This window comes from Cucurbita pepo, chromosome LG14 (assembly GCF_002806865.2).
Source record: "Cucurbita pepo subsp. pepo cultivar mu-cu-16 chromosome LG14, ASM280686v2, whole genome shotgun sequence".
NCBI lineage: Eukaryota > Viridiplantae > Streptophyta > Magnoliopsida > Cucurbitales > Cucurbitaceae > Cucurbita > Cucurbita pepo.
In genome coordinates, this window is record NC_036651.1 from 5060364 (window position 1) to 5081849 (window position 21486).

The 21486-nt window shown below is 35.8% G+C and overlaps 2 protein-coding genes across 2 annotated transcripts; both read right to left on the reverse strand.

The window, feature by feature from the left end:
- Window positions 1–1938: 1938 nt before the first annotated feature.
- On the reverse strand, window positions 1939–4361 carry LOC111809735 (ribonuclease 3-like protein 2). The gene is made up of 4 exons (XM_023696135.1): window positions 3883–4361; window positions 3654–3806; window positions 3190–3566; window positions 1939–2391 (listed from the first exon to the last, which is right to left on the reverse strand). Exons 1-4 carry the CDS (start codon window positions 4192–4194, stop codon window positions 2217–2219), a joined length of 1017 nt encoding a protein of 338 aa, XP_023551903.1. The 5' UTR covers window positions 4195–4361; the 3' UTR covers window positions 1939–2216.
- A 13170-nt stretch (window positions 4362–17531) lies between these two features.
- On the reverse strand, window positions 17532–21262 carry LOC111809855 (GDSL esterase/lipase At5g55050). Its single transcript, XM_023696310.1, has 5 exons — window positions 20982–21262; window positions 19624–19769; window positions 19235–19468; window positions 18053–18305; window positions 17532–17874 (listed from the first exon to the last, which is right to left on the reverse strand). The coding sequence occupies exons 1-5, from the start codon at window positions 21217–21219 to the stop codon at window positions 17660–17662; spliced, it is 1086 nt and encodes a 361-aa protein (XP_023552078.1). The 5' UTR covers window positions 21220–21262; the 3' UTR covers window positions 17532–17659.
- Window positions 21263–21486: the final 224 nt, after the last annotated feature.

The window sequence follows — 21486 nt, forward strand, 5'->3', positions numbered from 1 at the left end:
CATTCTCAAATTTAGAGAAGTTTCTATTGTATTTTTCGGTTTTAAAATACTATTTTTAATGTTTTATTTTATAATTTAGATAGTGGTCATGAACCGAGTTACAACTTTTCAATCAATAATAAGTGACTTCACGATTTATTTTGAAGACGGTAAATGACTATTCTATTGTTCACAATTTAAATTTAGAAGATTTTAGATATTAAAACAGAGGTAACATTCATATTTTTTTTAAGTTATTTAAGTTATGAGCTTGTACCCATACAAAATGAACAATGTAATGAACTATGAGTTGTAGATGGCCCCACTAAAGTTTAAAAGGAAATTTTAAGTAAAAAAAGGGCAAAAGGGTTACGAAGTAGAAATCCCCAGGTACGACTAAGACACTCAAGCAAGAATAAGATGGTTAAGTAAGTGATTTCGACTAAAACACTCCCGCAAGAATAAAGTGGTTAAGGAAGTGATTTCAATACCCTAACAAAATTTTAACTATTCAAGGTCTTTGAAAAAGGTTTGGAAAGGAAATATTAAGAATAAATGACAAAATGTCATTTTTGTAATTTTAAGTATATTTATTCATCTTTTACTAATGAGTTCCTCGTAACATTTCATGTCTTTATATCTTTAAGTCTTGGTGGGCTTAGGGCTTGTGTCCGGCTCTTCTTTTGGTACTTGTTCTTGGAGAGAGTGTTTTCCTAGTCTCATGGATTCTTGGATTATTGTTCGAAAAGTTACTCTTAAGGAACGACCATGACATAAGTCCTAACATGAGTTTGACATAAGTCCTAACATGAGTTCATAAGCTCTAATATAAGCGCAAGTCGTAAACATGTGAACTTGTCATAATAGTTTGCCTAAGTCTTCATAAAGATCATAATATGTTTCTTGAGGATCTCTGGCAAATCATGAATCCTTATTTAGGGCTTTTAGAGTAATTTAATCCTTTCCTTTAAGTTTTAAATTAAACATATTTTAATGTCCTTTGGAACTTGCATAACCATTCATATCATAAATGAACCTCTTAAAAAGTTTCATAACATTTTAAGTTCATTGAAAACTCCGAGCATTTAGGCCATTTATAATCCCAATCATGGTTTAAGTTATAAAACTGATTCAAATACCTTGAAACCTCACTCAAATATCTTAGTGTCCTTATAAAAAGGTCAGTCATTTGGAGGTTGTTTGGATTTGGAGGTTGTCATTTGGAGGTTGTTTGGACTATACAATATTTAAAGTAACCCTTGAGGCATTTATTTACTTATCACTTACTATAGAGTTCCTATACTTTAAACCAAAGTTAATTTCAATAATTAAGTATGCAAGCCAAATAAATGGAAAGATTCATATTATAAACTAGATTAAATTGTTATACAAAATTTAAAACATAAGAACTAATTTTTAGTTACATTACTAAAAACTAAAGTTCACAAATTAAATTATAATTGTAACCTTAAAAGTTTAGGGGCTAAAACGGGTTTTTAACCCCCAACAAAAAGGGTGGAACAAGAGTATGGAAAGAATATACATGAATTTAGAGAAATGCTCGACTAACCAATCTGGGAAGAACAAACAAACAAATAAATAAAAACCTTTCAGCATCAATGGAAGATCAATGAGATGTGTTGATGATATACATGAGAAAAGACGAGAAGACTCTTTGATGTAAAATTAATTTAAGTATTCAAAAGAACTTGAAACAATCTAAACTTCAAATGGAAAGGATCCACAGATCATATGCATATGCATATGACTGGATTCAAAAATTCAAAGTTGATGGTTAAAAATCAGAAGTTGCAAACTGTTAACAAATTAATCTTTTAAATCATGGAAGACCTATGTACTATATGTAAAACTAATCCATCTTCCAAATTTGATACTATAAATTACGACCATCCCCATCCATCTACTCTAATTTCCCTATTCTAAAATCGCTCCCAAATATGCACCAAGCAGACCCGATATCAATCGGTTTACACTGCATCATGACAACCTAAACTGGTCGGCTTGAATTTTACATGTCGATGAATGAATGCTGAATTTAATACAAGTTTTACTCAGAAAGGCAACTAGACTACGGATTCACAAGATATCTACCTGTATAAATAAGTATAAAAGAAAGAAAGAAAAAAAAAAAAAAAGATGAAAACGAATTTTTCCTAGCTGATCCAATAGTTGGACATGAAATATGCTAGATTCTGTCCAATTGAATAAATAAAGCATTAGAGATACCCTTTCTCCTGTAAAGCACGAATCATCATAGAGGCCGCAGAGTTCTCTGAATCCTTTACTCTTGACTTCTCATCTCCCACCATATACAGCATCCCAGAAGAAGTGGAAATTTTAACGGAGCAAGTAAATCTCTTATCATGTGAAGGTCCAAAATCCTTCTCAGTACTGCAGGTGAAAAAAACCCCATATAGTATTTAGTGCTACAACATATCCGAAAAAGGAGGATGAGGAAGGGAAAAATGATGGTCACAGAACTATATGGTAAGTGAATGATCTCTCTGTTAGCTCTGTTTTTATTTATTACCCACAAATCGACTCAAGATAATACAAACAACAACCCAAAACTGTCATTCACATCAAACTCACCGCAGGTCTTTAGCTTTACTCATACAATTTAATACATCCAATGGGTAACTATAATGTGTTAGATGCTCTGATACCATGTTAGTCGAATCCACAATGGTATGCTATTGTCCACTTTGAGCATAAGCTCTCATGACTTTCCTTTGGGCTTCCCCAAAAGGGCCTCATATCAATGGAGATAGTATTATTTGATTATAAACCCATGATCATTCCCTAAATTAGCATAGGTGGGACTTTCATCCAACCAACATAATCCACGAGGAGGAGATCCAATAGAATGTGAGACAAATATTTTAAACAAATCAGTGTGTAGATGTAATAACAATTCAGCTAATGAGCAATGACCACTAAAAGAATGTTATAATTTGAGAAGAAATAAAATTTCCACGTACAGAGAGAATGAAAGTAGTTTGATGAAGATATAAGACAAGAAGATTTTAAAAAATTGCATTTCATCATAAACTACTTGAGAATTCAATAAGCAACTATATAACTTGGAGTGCAGGCTTGCAAATGTAAAATCTACAATTACAAAAGATAAACTGCCTCCTAATTCAGAGTCTGAGTAATGGAAGTTATGCAACATCTAAAATATTATACCTGTAATTCGGTTTTGGCCACTTTTTCTTGCAACAAAAATCATGTAATTTCTGCTTTGCCCCTTCGATTTCAAAAGATTCATCAATACCATCAATAGTTACAGCCGTTCGAATATTGATATCCATAGTTTTGGACAATTTGGCGAGAGCTTCTCTGGCAGCATTAAGCCTTGCAATTTCTTTATGTGTTGAAGAACCCGATGCAACAAAAATACCATCAACAAAGACACTAGAAACAGTCTTGGAACCGTTACTCCAATTTTTGATGTCAACTTGCTTCCCATTTTTTTGGCAAACTTCAAAGAGAACAGTCACAGGTTGGGGTTCTACCTCTAGATCCTCAGGAGTATAGATGGGCTCTAGCAAACCCCTAATTATCTACAAAACATCAAAAACAAAAACTAATCGGTGCTCGACTAGTAATGAAATAGTAATTATACTTCAAAAATATATCCATGAACCTACCACCCACAGTCTTTGAAGATCAAAATTAACGTCTACATAGATAGCACCAGCCACAGATTCTACAATGTCAGCAAGAACTTTAGGAGCCTTCATTAACCCACCATACGGAACTGAGTTGTTTTCTAGGGCGACAGAATCGACGAACTCTCTAACCTAGACAATTAAAAAAAAAAAAAAAAAAAACNAAACAAAAAGGAAAGAAACAGAGATCGAAGGTGAAATCGAAAACCTTATCATCGAGAGCGACAGCCTTGCGCCTAACATAGTGATACAAGCCATGGCGGACTGCAACACGAGCAAGCTTCTCAGTGCTTATGTTAGCAGCCCTAAGTAAAGAGAGTTGGCCCTGCTGGAGGTCGGGATACGCAAGGAAAAAGTAATTGGTAAAAGCGAGGCCAATAGCCGAGTCGCCGATGAACTCAAGGCGCTGATAGGAGGCAGATTCAACGTAAGAGGAGTGGGTGAGGGCTTCCTCTAAAAGCTTCTTGTTCTTGAAATTATAGGAAACAATGAGTTCAACCGCTAACACGGAGGACTCCATCTTCCTGCGGCGGAGAGCAATAAGTCAGACCTTAGACTCCGAAGGCGGTGGCGGCGGCGGCGGCGGCGGCGGCGAATGGAGAGTGTAGAGTCCGATTCCGACGTTCACGTTTCTGTGGGACTGAAACCACCGATTGGGAGAATGGGAGGCATGAAGTATTGAGGCCCTTGCTTTTATTTTAATTTTATAAACTAATAAATTAACTTTACTAATTTGTTAATACGAGCGTTATTTAATAGCCAACGACAGATTTTTCTCAACAAAAAAAAATCAAATAAAGAGAGAAAAACATTCACGCTGATTTGAGTAGAATATATTCAACTCACATCATTTGTAACAAATTTTTGTAACATATAACTCAAAATTATATTTTTTTAATTTTTTTTTAAATTTGTAATTGTATTGTANTCGAGACAAGAGGTTGTCACACTAGGTCGATTCTCTAAAAACATCTTTTTTTTGGTGTCACGGTCATGCTTGTACAAGGCGTGTTGCCCTATGACTGCATGTCGAATGTCCTGATCATGCTTGTCTAGGATATGTTGCATGCCCGTTTCAAACTGTTTTTACATCCTTTCATCTTAGATAAGCCTTTAATATTCATGTTGTGTCAATACGGGTGTATGTCTAGTCACCAAAATCATGCCTACACCTGTCATGACTAAAATACCTCAAAATGTACTCACTATAGGTGATGTGACTAATCATCAATTCTTCGTACCCTAAGTTATATGTTATTTAAGTCATGGTGTTTTTTTTTTTCTTTTTCTTATAGCCATATAACGTTGCTTTCTTTAATCCTTTCAAACTGTTTTCAAATGTATTTTCTCACTCACGTTTTCTAAATTATTTCTTGCAAACATGACTTGCGGCTCGAGTATACGCTGACGTTGTCCGCAAAGTTTGAATTTCTTCATTGAGTTAGAACAAGTGTTACACAATCGTTGTCTTGTTGCCGCAAGAGTGCGATTGTGATAAGTTGGCTTCTTAAAAATTAGTACACAATCATGTCCGTTGCAAAACAATTAGGCAAGTCCCAGACAGACCGATTAACTAAAATCGAAGAACAACTACTCTACATGACATGACAGGTGTCATTCATGCGATTAGCTGAATCACACATATAGCTATAGAAAATGAAGTTAACTTTAGGATGTCAGATTAAAAAAAGTGTAGTATATATATATATATATATATATATATATATATTCTAAGACTCTACTCATGTAAAGTCTCCAATGTTGGCATGAAGTTTAATATATGGACCATTGCAAAATGTAGAGAAATAGTTTCGCCGAAGCTTGAATATGAAATTGATGTCATGGGCTCACATAGGTTGACTTGGATTTCAAAAGACAAAATCGAACTTTCATTAAGGATAAATTGGTGACATTATCTTAAGCTCCTAAGGTAAATGACCTTACCGTTGAAATTGGAAGAATTTTATGATGTATGATTACGCATGCCCCGTGGCCCTTGCATGTACTATAATGTTATGCTATGTTTATACATGCTATGTGTTGATGTATGATGTCATGTTACGTATGTATGTGATATCCTATCATGTCATGTTGTGAATGAAATAAAAAACTATGTATGTTATGCTACGTTTTGATCATTGGGTGAGAAAATGCCCAACCTCCCTACAGGTTAAGAAAACCAAGAGGAGCCCAAAATGTGGTACCTAGACAACGGAGTGAGCAACCACATGATCGATGATCGAGCAAAGTTCAAAAAAATTGATGAGAAGTACATTAGAAATGTGAAGCTTTGTGACAGATCAATTGTACCAATCCAAGGCAAATGATCCATCTTGTTCTAGGTATATTACATCTCGAGTTTGAAGAATATTATTCTTAGCCTTGGTCAAAAGATAGAAGAAGATAACATAGTGAAGTTAGTCGGCTCGTTCCTCAAGATATGCAACAGAAACGGAGCCCTGTTGATGGAAGGTAAAATGTTCCCTAAACCACCTGTATAAGATACTAATGAAAAACCATCAACATCTTCCAGAAGCCTCCATTGGCATTGGCGCCAAGAATGGAGAGAAGAAACCATTGAGTCGATTGGCCTAGAGGTATAAGTTAATTTGCTTTATCATACTTATTATCTCAACCAAGGAGGCCTAGAGGAAGACCACCAAGACATAAGAAAAATGGGACATCGAACTTGCCATCTTAACCAAAGAGTCCTAGAGGTAGACCGAAATATAAATAATTATCCAATAATAAAAGGGTAGAATGACAAAGAAGTACCTTAGAAGATGAAGAAGTTCATATGCAAAAGAGAGAAGGGGAAGAAATTGCATGTTGTGGAATTAAAATTTCTCATGAAGAAGATGAAGTTGATTAGAAACAAAGGAATGTTGACACTATAGTGCAACGTGCATATATTTTAACCAAGGCCCCAACAAGGGTTGAACTTTGTAGGCATGCGGAAGACAAGGGTTGAACTTTGTAGGCATGCGGAAGTTGTATAAACTTGATGTAACATCCCTAATTTTCTAACCTAATTAGTGACGTCATCCATGCATACATAATTCATTACGCGGAAGCTCATCATAAATAACCATAGAAAAACACAACAAAGTCTTCCATCAAGATTCATAAATCCAAAAACAAACCTATCTCCGAAAATAAACCTTCAGCAACTGAATTCAAAATAAATCTAAATAAAACAATATTCAATGCTTTAACTTAAAACAGTCAAATGAACGTAAACTCCTAAAAATATCCCCTCTCCAACTTCCATGATGTCCTTAGCTTCGCCGTCAACCGTACATTGGCGCCTTGCCTTTACCTGAAAAATGTAGGTAGCATGTGGCTTGAGTATTTTATGAAATACTCAGTAAGTCACCCCACTGTTGGGGTTAGAAATGCAAACATATGCAACATATGAGCGGGACCTAACTTTTTATAAACTTTACATGACCTTGGGCGCTTTTCTATTCCGGGTAGGGTTGGATGTGTGGTACTCCTTCACACACGACCCATGTATGCATACATGGACCCACCAGGTGGGCTCGTATAAATACCCCCTGGGCCTGGCTTGGGCGGGCACAACGTGTTACATGTCGTCGGACACCACAGAACAGAAAAGGGTCTGCATCATATCATGACGAACATAAATATCGTAATTCATTATTTCGTATCATAAAGGGGAAGAATCCCGATGCACGTGACATACATATATGCATGAGGTCCCTTAACATATCTAACATGACATTACATAAGCATTGCTAACATCGCATATACGTTTCTTACATTACATGGCATCTCACATGACTTACATTACATGACATATTACATAATATGAAAGTACATTCCAGTTGCATAAGCATCTCATGACATGACTCGATAATACTACGTGTATCTATGGCATCGATCAACATTTTTCATGACATATAATACTAGCAGATCAACCATCTTTTCATAGCATAAACAATCAACAATCAATATCATCCATAACTTTTCATAGCGTAAACAGTCCACAGTCAACCTAATCCATTAGTTTCAATAGCATAAACAGTCCTAATTCACACAATAGTCATATCACATAATAAAACATGGTGCATGCAAGGGTCACAGGGCACGCACCATCATACAACACGTAGTAAGCTAACTCCAACAGTAAGGTCACATGGCCTTGGCCGAAGTCACTCACAACAAGCTGATCCCAACGGTTAAATACATCCTATAATAACCACATAAAAACTTAGGAGCTTTTCATAACATACCCTAGCTAAATCTCATGCTATTTATCAAAATAAACTCCTAACCCAATCTGTCTTTGACTGTTAGGAACCATATTGACCTCAGATGGTAAAACTAAGAGAAGAAATAACTTTGGAAGGGCCAAAAACCTTGGAATCGATATATTATAGTGATACCGAGCCAATAAGTCGAGCTACCGAGCCGACCAAGCCAAGTTGCGGGATTTGACGGAGTCGAGCCATCGTACACGTCAAGTCGAGCCGAGAGCACACTTGGGGAGCCGAGACCGAGACTGCAGGTGCGTGTCCGTGTTGGGCCGAAACGCATGGGCCCGCATTCGTTCGTGGGCTAGTTCAGAGGCTGAAACCCGACCCGACTCTGCGTCTTCTTTGCCCGAACCCTCACAAAAACCCTAATCTAATGTGCCACCACTGCTGATGACACGATCTCCTATGTTTTCGATGACGGTCACGTGGCGTCCTCCTCCTTCGCTTCCGACGATTTGCCTTCTTCGACGCAGCGATTCCGACGTCGATGCTAACTTCCACTCTTCCTCCAAAATAGTAATGCAATGGATTTCGAGAGCTCGCCGAACAAGAAAACCACCCAGAGAACCAACCCACACGTTTTCTTGGCTAACACTCTCGATTTTCCCGTACTCTCAAACACCCTCGAAAACACAAACAAGTTTGGAGAGCAAAAATCGTTTTCAAGGGAAAATAATCCCAAGACATTTCCCAATAAGGCATTCTAGGGTTTTAGGATAAGGAAACTTACAGAAAGAGGAATGTTTTTATTAGGCAATAAATGTCTAGCAAGAAATCCCTCTATTTTTAGACTGATTACATGAGATCATTTAATTATTTTTTTTATTTTTATTTGATTTGATTTTATTCTAAAAACTGGAATCGTTACCTTAACTTTACTAACGAGGAAGTTTAGGAAATGGGTTAGTTTAAAAGAATTATTAGTAGGTGCCAAATCATCAAGAAGTTTAGGAAAATGGTTAGCAGCAAATCTATGTTATACTCCAAATAATAATAATAATAATAATAATAATAATAATAATTGTAAAACATAGAGTTTAAGGTTCTTCCCTCCAATTGCTACTAAATTAGTGAATGAGTTAACGTCTTTTCATTTAATGTGATTTTGTTGATTTTGTTGGTTAGCATCTTTTCATCCAATTACTCACTTTTTAAGGGTTCAAGTCACTCACTACTATGTAAATTGTAGGTATAAGGGGGTGATATTTTTTCTAAAATACAAGTTCCAAAACAACAAAAGAACATAAACACAAGTACGATGACTCGGATCTAACGATCCCTCTACAACCGTATGACTTCTGCATGCTCTCTCTATCGACTGTCCATCTACGATCCATTTGAAAAATGAAGTGTAGCAAGAGTGAGTATAAAATTACTCATTATGTACCCTACTTGTAGGCTCTCATTTCATCTTCTCCTGATTAGGGTTTTCAAGCTATGCGGCCATCATGTTCTTACATTGGATTAGAAATTCGTGAAAAAGAGAATGTGGTGCATGAAAACTAACAAGGTTTACTCTAGAGTTTCATTTCCTTCCTTTGTTTCCTTTATCTCCTATTCTCCCCTTTTTCCACACGATATAACGAATTCTTCCTTTCTTAGAAATCTTCGTTCTCGAAAGTTGTCTAAATCATGGAGTGCTTTAACATTGGCTACCCTCATCACCTAGGGGTTCATTCTTCATATCTTAGGGCACGACATATGGGTTATGAATTCTAGAACAATTTAGCTCTTGCTTTCTTCTTCAAAGTTGCTCCAAATATTCCCACGAAGTTGTAGAAATAGGTTGAGACCTTTCCATTGTTATCGTTCTTCAAGTCATTCATGAGAAAAATCATATTTCAGCTCTAAAATCTTTTGGTATAGGTTAGAAATTCGAATTTGGCTTGAATAAAATGCCTAAACCTCTAATCCTTACCAAGGTGAGCTTTAATGATTGCTTGGTTTTTTGTGCTCCTCAACCTAGGACGGTAGAGCTCCTTCTCAAGGTTCCTCTATTCAAAATGATATGAACCAAGAGACATCAGTCATACCATATATTTCAATGTAGTGAAGAAAATATTGTTGAAATTATTAAAAGATATTTCAATTCATGCCACATTGAAGAAAAATGAAATTTCATGTTATAAATTTTGGGTAGATTACAATTTAGAGTAATTTAGAGTTATTGTATTTCATTAATATATTTTAAGATTTTTTATTTACTTTAAATTACAATTAATTATTATGATTATTAAGTATGAATGTTTCACCACTTTAATAGTTTCATTTTGAGGCTAGCCATGTATGTTGTATTTGCAAGCAAACTTGGAAAATATAGTAAGAGTAGCATTTGTGCTTCCTTTAGCCAATGACTAAGTTTCTTTACAATTCTATGTAATTTAGGTTGAATGTAGAATCATTCAAACTCGACATGATTAATCTTACTTGTAGAGTGATTCAAATCTCAAACAAGTGTTCTTGCGTTGAGATATTTGATCAACAAGAATTATTCAAACAAGACATGATCGATCTTGCTTGTGGAGTGATTCGTTTCTTAAACAATGTTCTTGCCTTGAGATATTCGATCAACAAGGTAATCCGAATCTTACTCCTCTTATAGTGATTCCTTATCATATCAAAAAAGTTCACTCTTCTCAAGTTGTTCTTCTGCTTTAGTTATTTGTTTCCACATATTTCAATCGAGAACAATTTCCAACCAAATACATTTGAATTGCTACCGTTCCAAACCAAATTTGCCATTTTCTTTTCGAATTAATTCAATATTATTATTATTTTTTGTTATTTCCTTCCTAAGTAGGGCCAACTTTCCCTTCTTCATCACTCCAAATTCTCGATCCATTTAAAATTAAAACACTCCAATACATGGAGGTTGAGTGTTACACTTTGTTCTTCCATGCTTCTCTCTCCCTATGAGTTCATCCTTTGGCAAGTCCTTAGGTAAAACCCAATACAACTAGGTATTCCATGATGCGATATTATTTAAATCTCTCCTATGCTTCATTCAGAGTTTCATCATCAAATAAATTCAACCTTACTACATCTTTCTTTGTAAGAAAGACTTGAGGGGTAGAGGTTGATCAACTGATGAAGTTAAATTGTAAAATTGTCCAATGGTTCACAACATTTGGAACATTAAGGGCTTAACTCAAACTTGGGGGCTTGGATATTATTAAGCTAATTATGCATGAACCTCTTTCTTATCATCATCCAAGTGAATGGCGTTACCCAAAATTTCTATCCTCATTGACTACTTCAATAGAACAAGTAACCTTAAAAAAAATATGTGAAAACTAAAGTGAGTATAAAATTCGTTAAGTAGCTTCCTTGTAGGCTCAATATCTGTGGTGGTTGCTAGGGTACTGTGTTCTTATCTTAATCATAAGACATGTCTTGATTTTTGTTTTAAGGACCTTAATCCTTAGGTTCTAGTCATGAGTGATAAGTTCTTAAATATAGTTTCTATGTTGAGGATCTTCGTCGTATGATTTTGAATTCGCAATCCTAAGTATGGGTGCTTAAGTTCTTGGTTTTGAGTTCATTGTCTCCACCTTCGTGAGTAAAAAAAATATAAGTGTCATGATAGGTTTGACATGGTTCTTTAACCTTAGGTTTATAAGTTATAGCTTTAAGGTTCTTTCTTATAACTATAACCTAGGCATTGTCATATTGTAAGGTTCATAAGCCCAAATTCAAGCATAAAAGTCGTAAACGTATCATCTTTTTATAATCTCATGAATAAGTTCTACATCTTTTCATGAATGATTTTTTAGAAAATAAGTAAAATGTCATTTGGTGTTCATTAAAACCATGAAATCAGGTAAAAGGTGCAATAAAGGTAGTTTTGTAATTTCTACCCAATTCTTGATTCATGCCTATTCCAATAAAGGTTCAAAAATATCTTTAAAACGACACAACGAAATATTAAATGAAATAAATAAGTATTAAAATTAAAAACACCATATTCTAACCTAAGTCTAAGAAATTACGTACAACTACTCTATACATGTGCTATAGTCTCGAATTACGATGTCGTCGTCAGTTGTATAGGGATGCCTTGCTTTTGCCTGAAATAAAACTAGCACGTGACTTGAGTATTTTAAGAAATACTCAATAAGTGACCCATGAGTGGGACCTATAACATTGGGGTTAACTTATAATACTGGGGTTAGATGCAAACACATACATGAGTGAGACCTTTGCTTGAAATATTAGGGTTAGATGCAAACATATACAATCATGAGTGTGACCTATCATATTAGTCTATTTTCCTACGACGGCTGTCCTAAGTGGACAATTGGATGTGTATTTACTTTTCTACACACGGTCCACACATGCGAGTATGAACCTATCAGTCGGTTCGCACACCTTTTGAGCCTTTTCTGGCTGGGCGAACATTCTGTAGTAGTTATTGATGTCGAACACCTGTTAGGAATAGCGGCCGTCATAGCAACATTACGGTAAACATAATGATCGTTTTCCTGCCTCATAACATACGAGTCCATATTATCGTAAAAGGAGAAGGGTATCCCCCGACGAATGAACACACGATAATGCATGAGTTCCCAACATTTATCCTTTTTCATTATCATGTATTACAACTCGTCTAGCGTTTTTCTTATATATATATATATATATATATATATTTATTTATTTATTTATTTATTTATTTATTTATCATAATCTCTAGCTGTATATCGGGGTGGTACATAATTCCAATTTACCATTTGCTTGTCAATCATATCATATATCATTCATGTCGCACATATGTCATATCATAAACTTATCATGTATTTGAATGTATCAATTCATATCATGCACATATCATATCATAACGTATATATCATGTACAAAAACATATCGTCAAATGCATCATACCATAACATATATCATATCATGTACATAACAGACCACAGTCATATCGTTTCGTTAACATGTCATATTCATATAAATATATCATAGTCATATCGTTTCATAAATATATCACACATATCAAACATATATACGTGCAAAACCACAGGGCACATGTCATCATACAAACATCAACTTTTAACCAAAATGATAGTAAGACCACTTACTTAGTTGGCCTAGGCCGAAGCTACTACGACCCCTCGATGCTGACTTAACGCTAATCTCTGAAATTTAATTCTACTTAAGGAGTCCAACATTGTAAATTAGAATTTTACTATGAGAATTGGCTCACTTAGTTTTGCCTAATTATGCATAGATACTTCAAACTTACTCCAAAAATTTAAACTACCTAAGAGGTACCATACTAACCTTAAACGCTTCCTAAGAATTGAAACGAGGAAAGGGTTCAAGCATATCAGACCCAAGTCAGATCAGCGAAAATGTTGAGTTCAAGTGGGATGCTAAATTGAAGTGAGGGATCTCCCTTCTGTAGTGGAGGCCAACGCCCCACTTCTCACCTTTGTGATATCTCACATTGGTTGGGGAGGAGAACGGAACACCCTTTATAAGGGTGTGGAAACCTTGTGATATCCCACATTGGTTGGGGAGGAGAACGAAACAACATTCTGGGTAAGGGAGGGATCGATTTGCTAGTTGGATGGTGACTGTAATTGGTCTAACCTCACCATTGCCTAACTTCGTATAAATGGATAGAGACATTAAGTTGATGCTCGCCCCCCAAATCATAGAGTGCTCGCCCTAGTTCCTTCCCTCCTATTTATACTGAAATTGTAAACGAGTCTAGATCTTTCTCATGTAGTGGGATCTTGTTTTTCAATATTACTATCCATTCTTTTACAAAGATGCTCCTCTTCCAACCCTAGCTTCAAGATTAGAACTCAAACTTGTGGGGTTTATTTGACCTGCAAGTTTGTTAAACCAAATTTTGACACCTGGAAATTCCACTGACATCGATTTTTCCATTAGATGAGGTCAACATTTTGACTTTCTTCATTTTAATTCAACAATTAATTTGAATAATTAATTTCAAATTGAAGTAATATTAAATAATTAATTAAACTATTTAATTAATATTTAATATTAACTCAAAGCCAATCTCAATCAGACACATATTTGGTTAAAAAATTTAAAACTTATTTAAATATCTCAAATTCTCTCTTTTTGTTTAATTTGTAAATAAAACAAAAATGCGGTTAAATATATCGTATATATATGTAGCGCATATTCCCTAATTTGAGTTCGAACACTTTGAACTCACTCGTCACACTGTTCTATGGTTTAGTCCGATATGAGCTAGTAGANTACAACTACTCTATACATGTGCTATAGTCTCGAATTACGATGTCGTCGTCAGTTGTATAGGGATGCCTTGCTTTTGCCTGAAATAAAACTAGCACGTGACTTGAGTATTTTAAGAAATACTCAATAAGTGACCCATGAGTGGGACCTATAACATTGGGGTTAACTTATAATACTGGGGTTAGATGCAAACACATACATGAGTGAGACCTTTGCTTGAAATATTAGGGTTAGATGCAAACATATACAATCATGAGTGTGACCTATCATATTAGTCTATTTTCCTACGACGGCTGTCCTAAGTGGACAATTGGATGTGTATTTACTTTTCTACACACGGTCCACACATGCGAGTATGAACCTATCAGTCGGTTCGCACACCTTTTGAGCCTTTTCTGGCTGGGCGAACATTCTGTAGTAGTTATTGATGNGTCATATACAAAAGTGGACTGCATCCATAGTGTCCCCAGGATAAAGTACTCAGCTTTATCCCCATACTATAGATCATTTTAACTATATACTTGAACTTGATCCACTCTTATGTCTCTACATATAGTTCAAGTAATCATACTATAGTNGTGATATCCCACATTGGTTGGGGAGGAGAACGAAACAACATTCTGGGTAAGGGAGGGATCGATTTGCTAGTTGGATGGTGACTNCTATGAGTTTTAAGACATAAAATCCAAGAAAATGTTCCTTACCATACCAAGAATCAATTGCCAATTTCAATCCTATAAAAAAAAATGCCCATATTCAATAATCTTTCCAAAACAAGCTCAAATGGAATCTCTATTTCCNGGGAGGGATCGATTTGCTAGTTGGATGGTGACTGTAATTGGTCTAACCTCACCATTGCCTAACTTCGTATAAATGGATAGAGACATTAAGTTGATGCTCGCCCCCCAAATCATAGAGTGCTCGCCCTAGTTCCTTCCCTCCTATTTATACTGAAATTGTAAACGAGTCTAGATCTTTCTCATGTAGTGGGATCTTGTTTTTCAATATTACTATCCATTCTTTTACAAAGATGCTCCTCTTCCAACCCTAGCTTCAAGATTAGAACTCAAACTTGTGGGGTTTATTTGACCTGCAAGTTTGTTAAACCAAATTTTGACACCTGGAAATTCCACTGACATCGATTTTTCCATTAGATGAGGTCAACATTTTGACTTTCTTCATTTTAATTCAACAATTAATTTGAATAATTAATTTCAAATTGAAGTAATATTAAATAATTAATTAAACTATTTAATTAATATTTAATATTAACTCAAAGCCAATCTCAATCAGACACATATTTGGTTAAAAAATTTAAAACTTATTTAAATATCTCAAATTCTCTCTTTTTGTTTAATTTGTAAATAAAACAAAAATGCGGTTAAATATATCGTATATATATGTAGCGCATATTCCCTAATTTGAGTTCGAACACTTTGAACTCACTCGTCACACTGTTCTATGGTTTAGTCCGATATGAGCTAGTAGAGGGACCTAATGGACCTATAGATCATGGGCTCCAACGATCCAAGATTAACCGATTAAACTCATTAACCTTGTTAACCAACATTCGTTAACTACTAGGACACTCCACTATAGCCTAGTAGTTGCACTCCCCTCACTATAGATATATTTCTGTCCATTTGATATAACCATGATTAGTAAGTCGATCCTTCACAGGTTGTTCGTAACTAGAGTTGGGTCAATTTACCGTTTTACCCCTAAAGTTACTTCTTGTTCCTTATGTCTCACTGATCCTCTAATGAACAATTGGTTTGTGGTCCAACCAGTAAACCGAATCCCTCTCAGGCCAATGAGAGGGTGGGGCCCCTTGTTCAAGACCTGGAGTCAGTGCTTAAGGGAACTACCTTTCTTCTATCCCTAAAAGTGGGTAGGAGTGAATTCCGTCTTGCACCCCACGTCCCCAGCCATTCACCCAGTCTTACCCCTGAAATGGGAGGCCTATTGAGTCGGCGAACTAGAGCCACTCTCACCCATGCAAATCTAAGGATAATTCCGAATAAACAGGAGTTCATGGTTAGCTCAGGATTAAAACCGAGTTACCTAGGTTATCGAATGAAAAGAAAATCAGTCTCAACAGTAAACGACATTATAAAGTGAGAGTGGTTTTCTTCATGGTCCGATCTTATGCAATACTCATTGCATAGGACGCCCCCACTCACATGTCTCCACATGTACAATTTAGTGATCACATCGTTTATGTCATATACAAAAGTGGACTGCATCCATAGTGTCCCCAGGATAAAGTACTCAGCTTTATCCCCATACTATAGATCATTTTAACTATATACTTGAACTTGATCCACTCTTATGTCTCTACATATAGTTCAAGTAATCATACTATAGTCAGAGTATTCTTAATTTATTGGATTTAGATTAATAATCGTAAAGTTCAATTTATTCAATAATAATAACTTTATTGAAAATAGAATATGTTTTTGTTTACAAAACTATGAGTTTTAAGACATAAAATCCAAGAAAATGTTCCTTACCATACCAAGAATCAATTGCCAATTTCAATCCTATAAAAAAAAATGCCCATATTCAATAATCTTTCCAAAACAAGCTCAAATGGAATCTCTATTTCCAAGGGTCCTTAGGCCATCTTTCCAAAACAAACTCAAATGGAATCTCTATTTCCAAGGGTCCTTAGCCTTCTTTCCAAGAGATTCCATGGGTTCTTAGCCATCTTTCCAAAACAAGCTCAAATGGAATCTCTATTTTTAAGGGTCTTTAGCCTTCAAGCTAAGTTGGATTGGTTAAAGGTTTTATTGATACACCCCAAAAGACATAACTTCTGGAATGTACCCCACCAAATGACATAACTTCAAGTATGTCGACTATGAAATGGCATGACTTTCAGGTATGTACACAACCAAAGGACAATTTGAATAAAAATACATTTGATAAGCTATATATAGGATTCAATTTACTAAATATAGCTGTGAAAGATTTATATAATCTATCATATATATATATATATATCCCATCTTTACCAAATATAGTTTATATATATACCAAATATATCTCATCAAACTACTCTTAATATATACCAAATATATCTCATCAGACTAATCTTCTCAATAATTCTCAACTGTACATAGCTTATGGTAATGTTGTACATAGCTTATGGTAATGTATAGCTTTGTAATTCAATTTTTAGGAGTACTCCCTACAAAAGCAAAGTTGTTTTTAACCGTTCGAGTTTGTAACTTGCTTATTTTCGTTCTTCTGCTCTTGAATTAATGTGAGCATACATATGTTAACGAGTTCTAAGTCGGTAGTTTGGACATTAGACCTTGTATTTCTAATTTAGTAACCACGATTTCCATAAAACAAACAATAAGAAACAAGTTAATTAAGAATTATGATGAGACACTCATTTATTTTGTCCTCTACATCAAAAGAGATATAGCAATACATTTAGGGCTCACTTGTTTTTTGTGTGTAGAATCATAGAGCAATGAGTTGGTTGACATTGATTGGGTATGTAAATGGACCATTGAATATGTAATCAGCAAGCATGCGGCTTGCTTCTTGTGTAGGATGATAGAGGTCCCAAAACAAATGACTGTTTCTATTTGAGCAAAACGCCGCAATTGGTAAGCATGGAAGGTCTGCATTCAAATGCCCATGCCCACAACAAGCACTTCTAATCTCCGTGAATCCTGATATCATAAAATAAGGTTAGAAGTGTCGAGGATCGTTGGGAGTGAATACATCTCTATTGGTATGAGGTCTTTTCGGAAACTAAAAGTAAGGCCACTGAAGCTTGTGCTCAAAGTGGACAATATCATACCATCGTGGAGGTCATGATTTTTTAGGAGAGGAGAGTGAGTTTATTACCGAATGAAGATGGTGAACGAATGAAGTCGGACATGACTGCATACACTTCGAAGTAGGTGAAGGAAATATTGTTGTTGAGCTCCATTTTGAGGGTTTGCAGCATTGATTTTAGAGCCACATTGTACTGTGCTGCCCAGCTATTGACTTCCTCGTCGCATTCGCCTGTTTTGCTCCTCTTCCTTTGCGATGGAGTGCACCCCACTAATCCTATTCCTGTCACCACGTATTTTCTTGCTCCATACCCATATAATCGCTGTCGTTTTAACGAGAGAAAGAAGATTATTAGTGGTATTTAACTTGAGGAGAAAGTTTAAGAAACTAGTTGTGTTTTTTTTATTATAAACATTCACGAGATGTATGCCAATTTCACGACAACAATAGAGAAAATTGAAAAGCTAAGTGCTTAAGGTTTCTTTGTTTTAAAAGATCCCTCCCCTCATGTTCGTGTTGTCCTTTTTGCTTCCTTTGTTTATTTTGATATATTTCGATGTGGCTAATTTAGAGAATGATCCTGAGTTCATAAGTAAGGAATACATATCCATTGGTACGAGGTCTTTTTGGGGAAGCCCAAAGCAAAGTCATGAGAGTTCATTCTCAAAGTGGACAATATCATACCATCGTGGAGATCTGTGATTTCTAACATGATATCAGATTCATGCCCTTAACTTAGTCATGTCAATAGAATCATCAAATGTCAAACAAATAAATTGTGAGTCTCAAAGGTGTAGTCAAAAGTGACTCAAGTGTCGAACAAATGGTGTACTTTGTTCGAGGACTCTAGAGAAGGAGTCGAGATTAAGGGGAGGTTGTTCAATGGCTCCATAGGCCTTAGGGGAGGCTCTATAGTGTACTTTGTTCGAGGGGAGGATTATTGAGGATTGCTGGAGAGGGAGTCCTACGTTAGCTAATTTAGAGAATGATCTTGGGTTCATAAAAAATTCATCTCGTATGAGATGTTTTGGGAAGCCCAAAGCAAGCCCACCAAAGTTTATGCTCAAAGTCGATAATATCATACCATTCTCGAAATCTATGATTACTAACCGGTTATATCCAACAAAATATTCATCATAGTGAAACAAGGGCCATTCAAATCTTATCTTATGTACTTTCTTTTTATCTTATAAGAAAAGGAAAAAGGTTGCACGAAATCACAGCCACTCATTTCCATAAAAAAGATATTACCTTAAGCTGGGACTTGAGAGTGGAGGCCATGGACTCCACGTATTGCTGTGGGGAGTACTTTTTACGCAAATCAGACGACTCATGATAGCCAAAGATGTCATTGCTTCCAATCACAACGGTAAACAGAGATTTGGAGAGGTGTGCTTGCGCTGCAGACAATCCCAGCTCTACAACCAGCTTTTGATACACCAACGAATAATACTCAATTTGTTGGTCCATCGCCACCGATTGCTTCTAAAAAAATCCAATAAACCAAAACACAAATTATCTTCTAATTTGACCTAATAAATTCTTAAACATGTTACACCACTCATGTCAAATAGATTCGAAGATCTATTATACGAGATTGAAAGTTCAAAAATGTATTAGATACGAGATAAGGAACTTACAAAAAGGTCATTTGTTTCGTTAAAGATTCCCGCACCACCCGAAGCGAAGCTTACGCCTGTCTTAAAGGGTTTGGTGTTGATAACCTTTCTGAACTTGGATATGAGAGACAGATATGGCGGCGAAGTCGGCAACCCCACCTTCTCAGCTGTCCAAATTTTCATTTTTTTATATCAAAATTGAAAAAAATTTAAACATATATTTTATGGATAATTAGCATAATTAATTCAGCCACGTATGTGTTATTTAGACATGTCGTGGGATACAATACTATTAAAATATTGTTTATAAAGAAAAAAAAGGAAGTTTGATATGATATGAGCATCACATGTTCGTTTCGTGAATGCACATGAACACGTGGGCTCCCGTTTTGTGGGTTTTAAGTTTAGAGTAATACAGTTTGGCATACAGTAGGGCTACCATTTTGTTTCTAGTCCACTTTAACCATCCATTAAGAAAACAAAGAAGAATTTGCCACGTTAAAAGCTTTAATTCAACAAGCTTATGAGTTGTAAAAAGCTGACTATGCTCCTAATGCTCGTTCCATGATTTTGATATGTATGATCCACAACCAATATCTCAAAATAGTTGGGCTTCCGATCAATTTTTGTTCGACCGATTTTTGGGTACCATCAATGACTTTTCGCTCGCATTTTAGGATTGTATTGGTACTTGAATTTTGAAGAAAAATAACCCACAACGCTATACGTACTAGCTTAAAACCAAAATTCTATGTAACAGCCTAAGCTTACCGCTAGGAGATATTGTTCTCTCTACGCTTTCCCTTTTGAGCTTTCCCTCAAGGTTTTTAAAACGTGTTTGGTAGGGAGAGGTTTTCACACCCTTATAAAAAATGTTTTGTTCTTCTCCCCAGTTGATGTGGGATTTCACAATCCACCCCCTTCGGTGCCCAGCGTCCTCGTTGGCACTCGAACTCTTCTCCGATCAATGTGGGACTCTCCAATTCACCCCTCTTTCGGGCCAGTGTCTTTACTGACACACTGTCTCATGTCCACCCCTTTGGGGCTTGCCTCCTCGTTGGCATATGGCAGTGTCTAGCTCTAATACGATTTGTAACGGTCCAATCTCACCGCTAACAAACATGGTTCTTTTTGAGCTTTTCCTTTCGAGTTTCCTCTGAACGAGGCTTTCCTTCTCCTCCCCAATTTAATTATAAAACACTAATTTATTTATATATGAGGCTATTCCTTCTTCTCTTTCATCTTTTTTCAGTTTTAAATATCTTGAAAATGACAGGAAGAGAATATATCCAGCCTCTTCTAGTTCTCTCTCTTGGGTGTGTTTATCTTCACATAAAGGAAAAAAAAAAAAAAAAAAAAAAAAAAAANGTCGGACATACCAATATAATCCGCAGCATTCTTGCCATTAGAGAATCTCCCGGTCGGCTTTTTGGTCGGAAAATCAATTCCGTTGTGGGGAAAGTTGGCCTTGGCTATTGAAAGCTTCAAATGGTTATTATTTCCAACGTCGACTAATGAGTCTCCGAACACATAGACTGCAGGCACTAAGGCAGATTCCGAAATGGAGGAAATTGAGAGCAATGAGAAGATGAAGAAGAACAAGAGTTGGGAACCCATTGTTCTTGTTCCTTTTGGTTTCCTTAATGGAATGTAAGAGAACTTATAGAGGCGAAGAGAGAGGGGAATGTGGTGTGAAAACCGAGTATTTTAAGCAACTATCATGGGGACCCATTTGGGTCATTGATATCTCTTTTTTTTTATTACTAATTTGTTCAACGCGTTTATCCGATTTTCTTCTCAATTTTTCATCATTATGATTCAAACAAAACAATTGTTTCGATTACAATCATTCTTCGTCTGAATGGAAATTGAAATTTTATAATG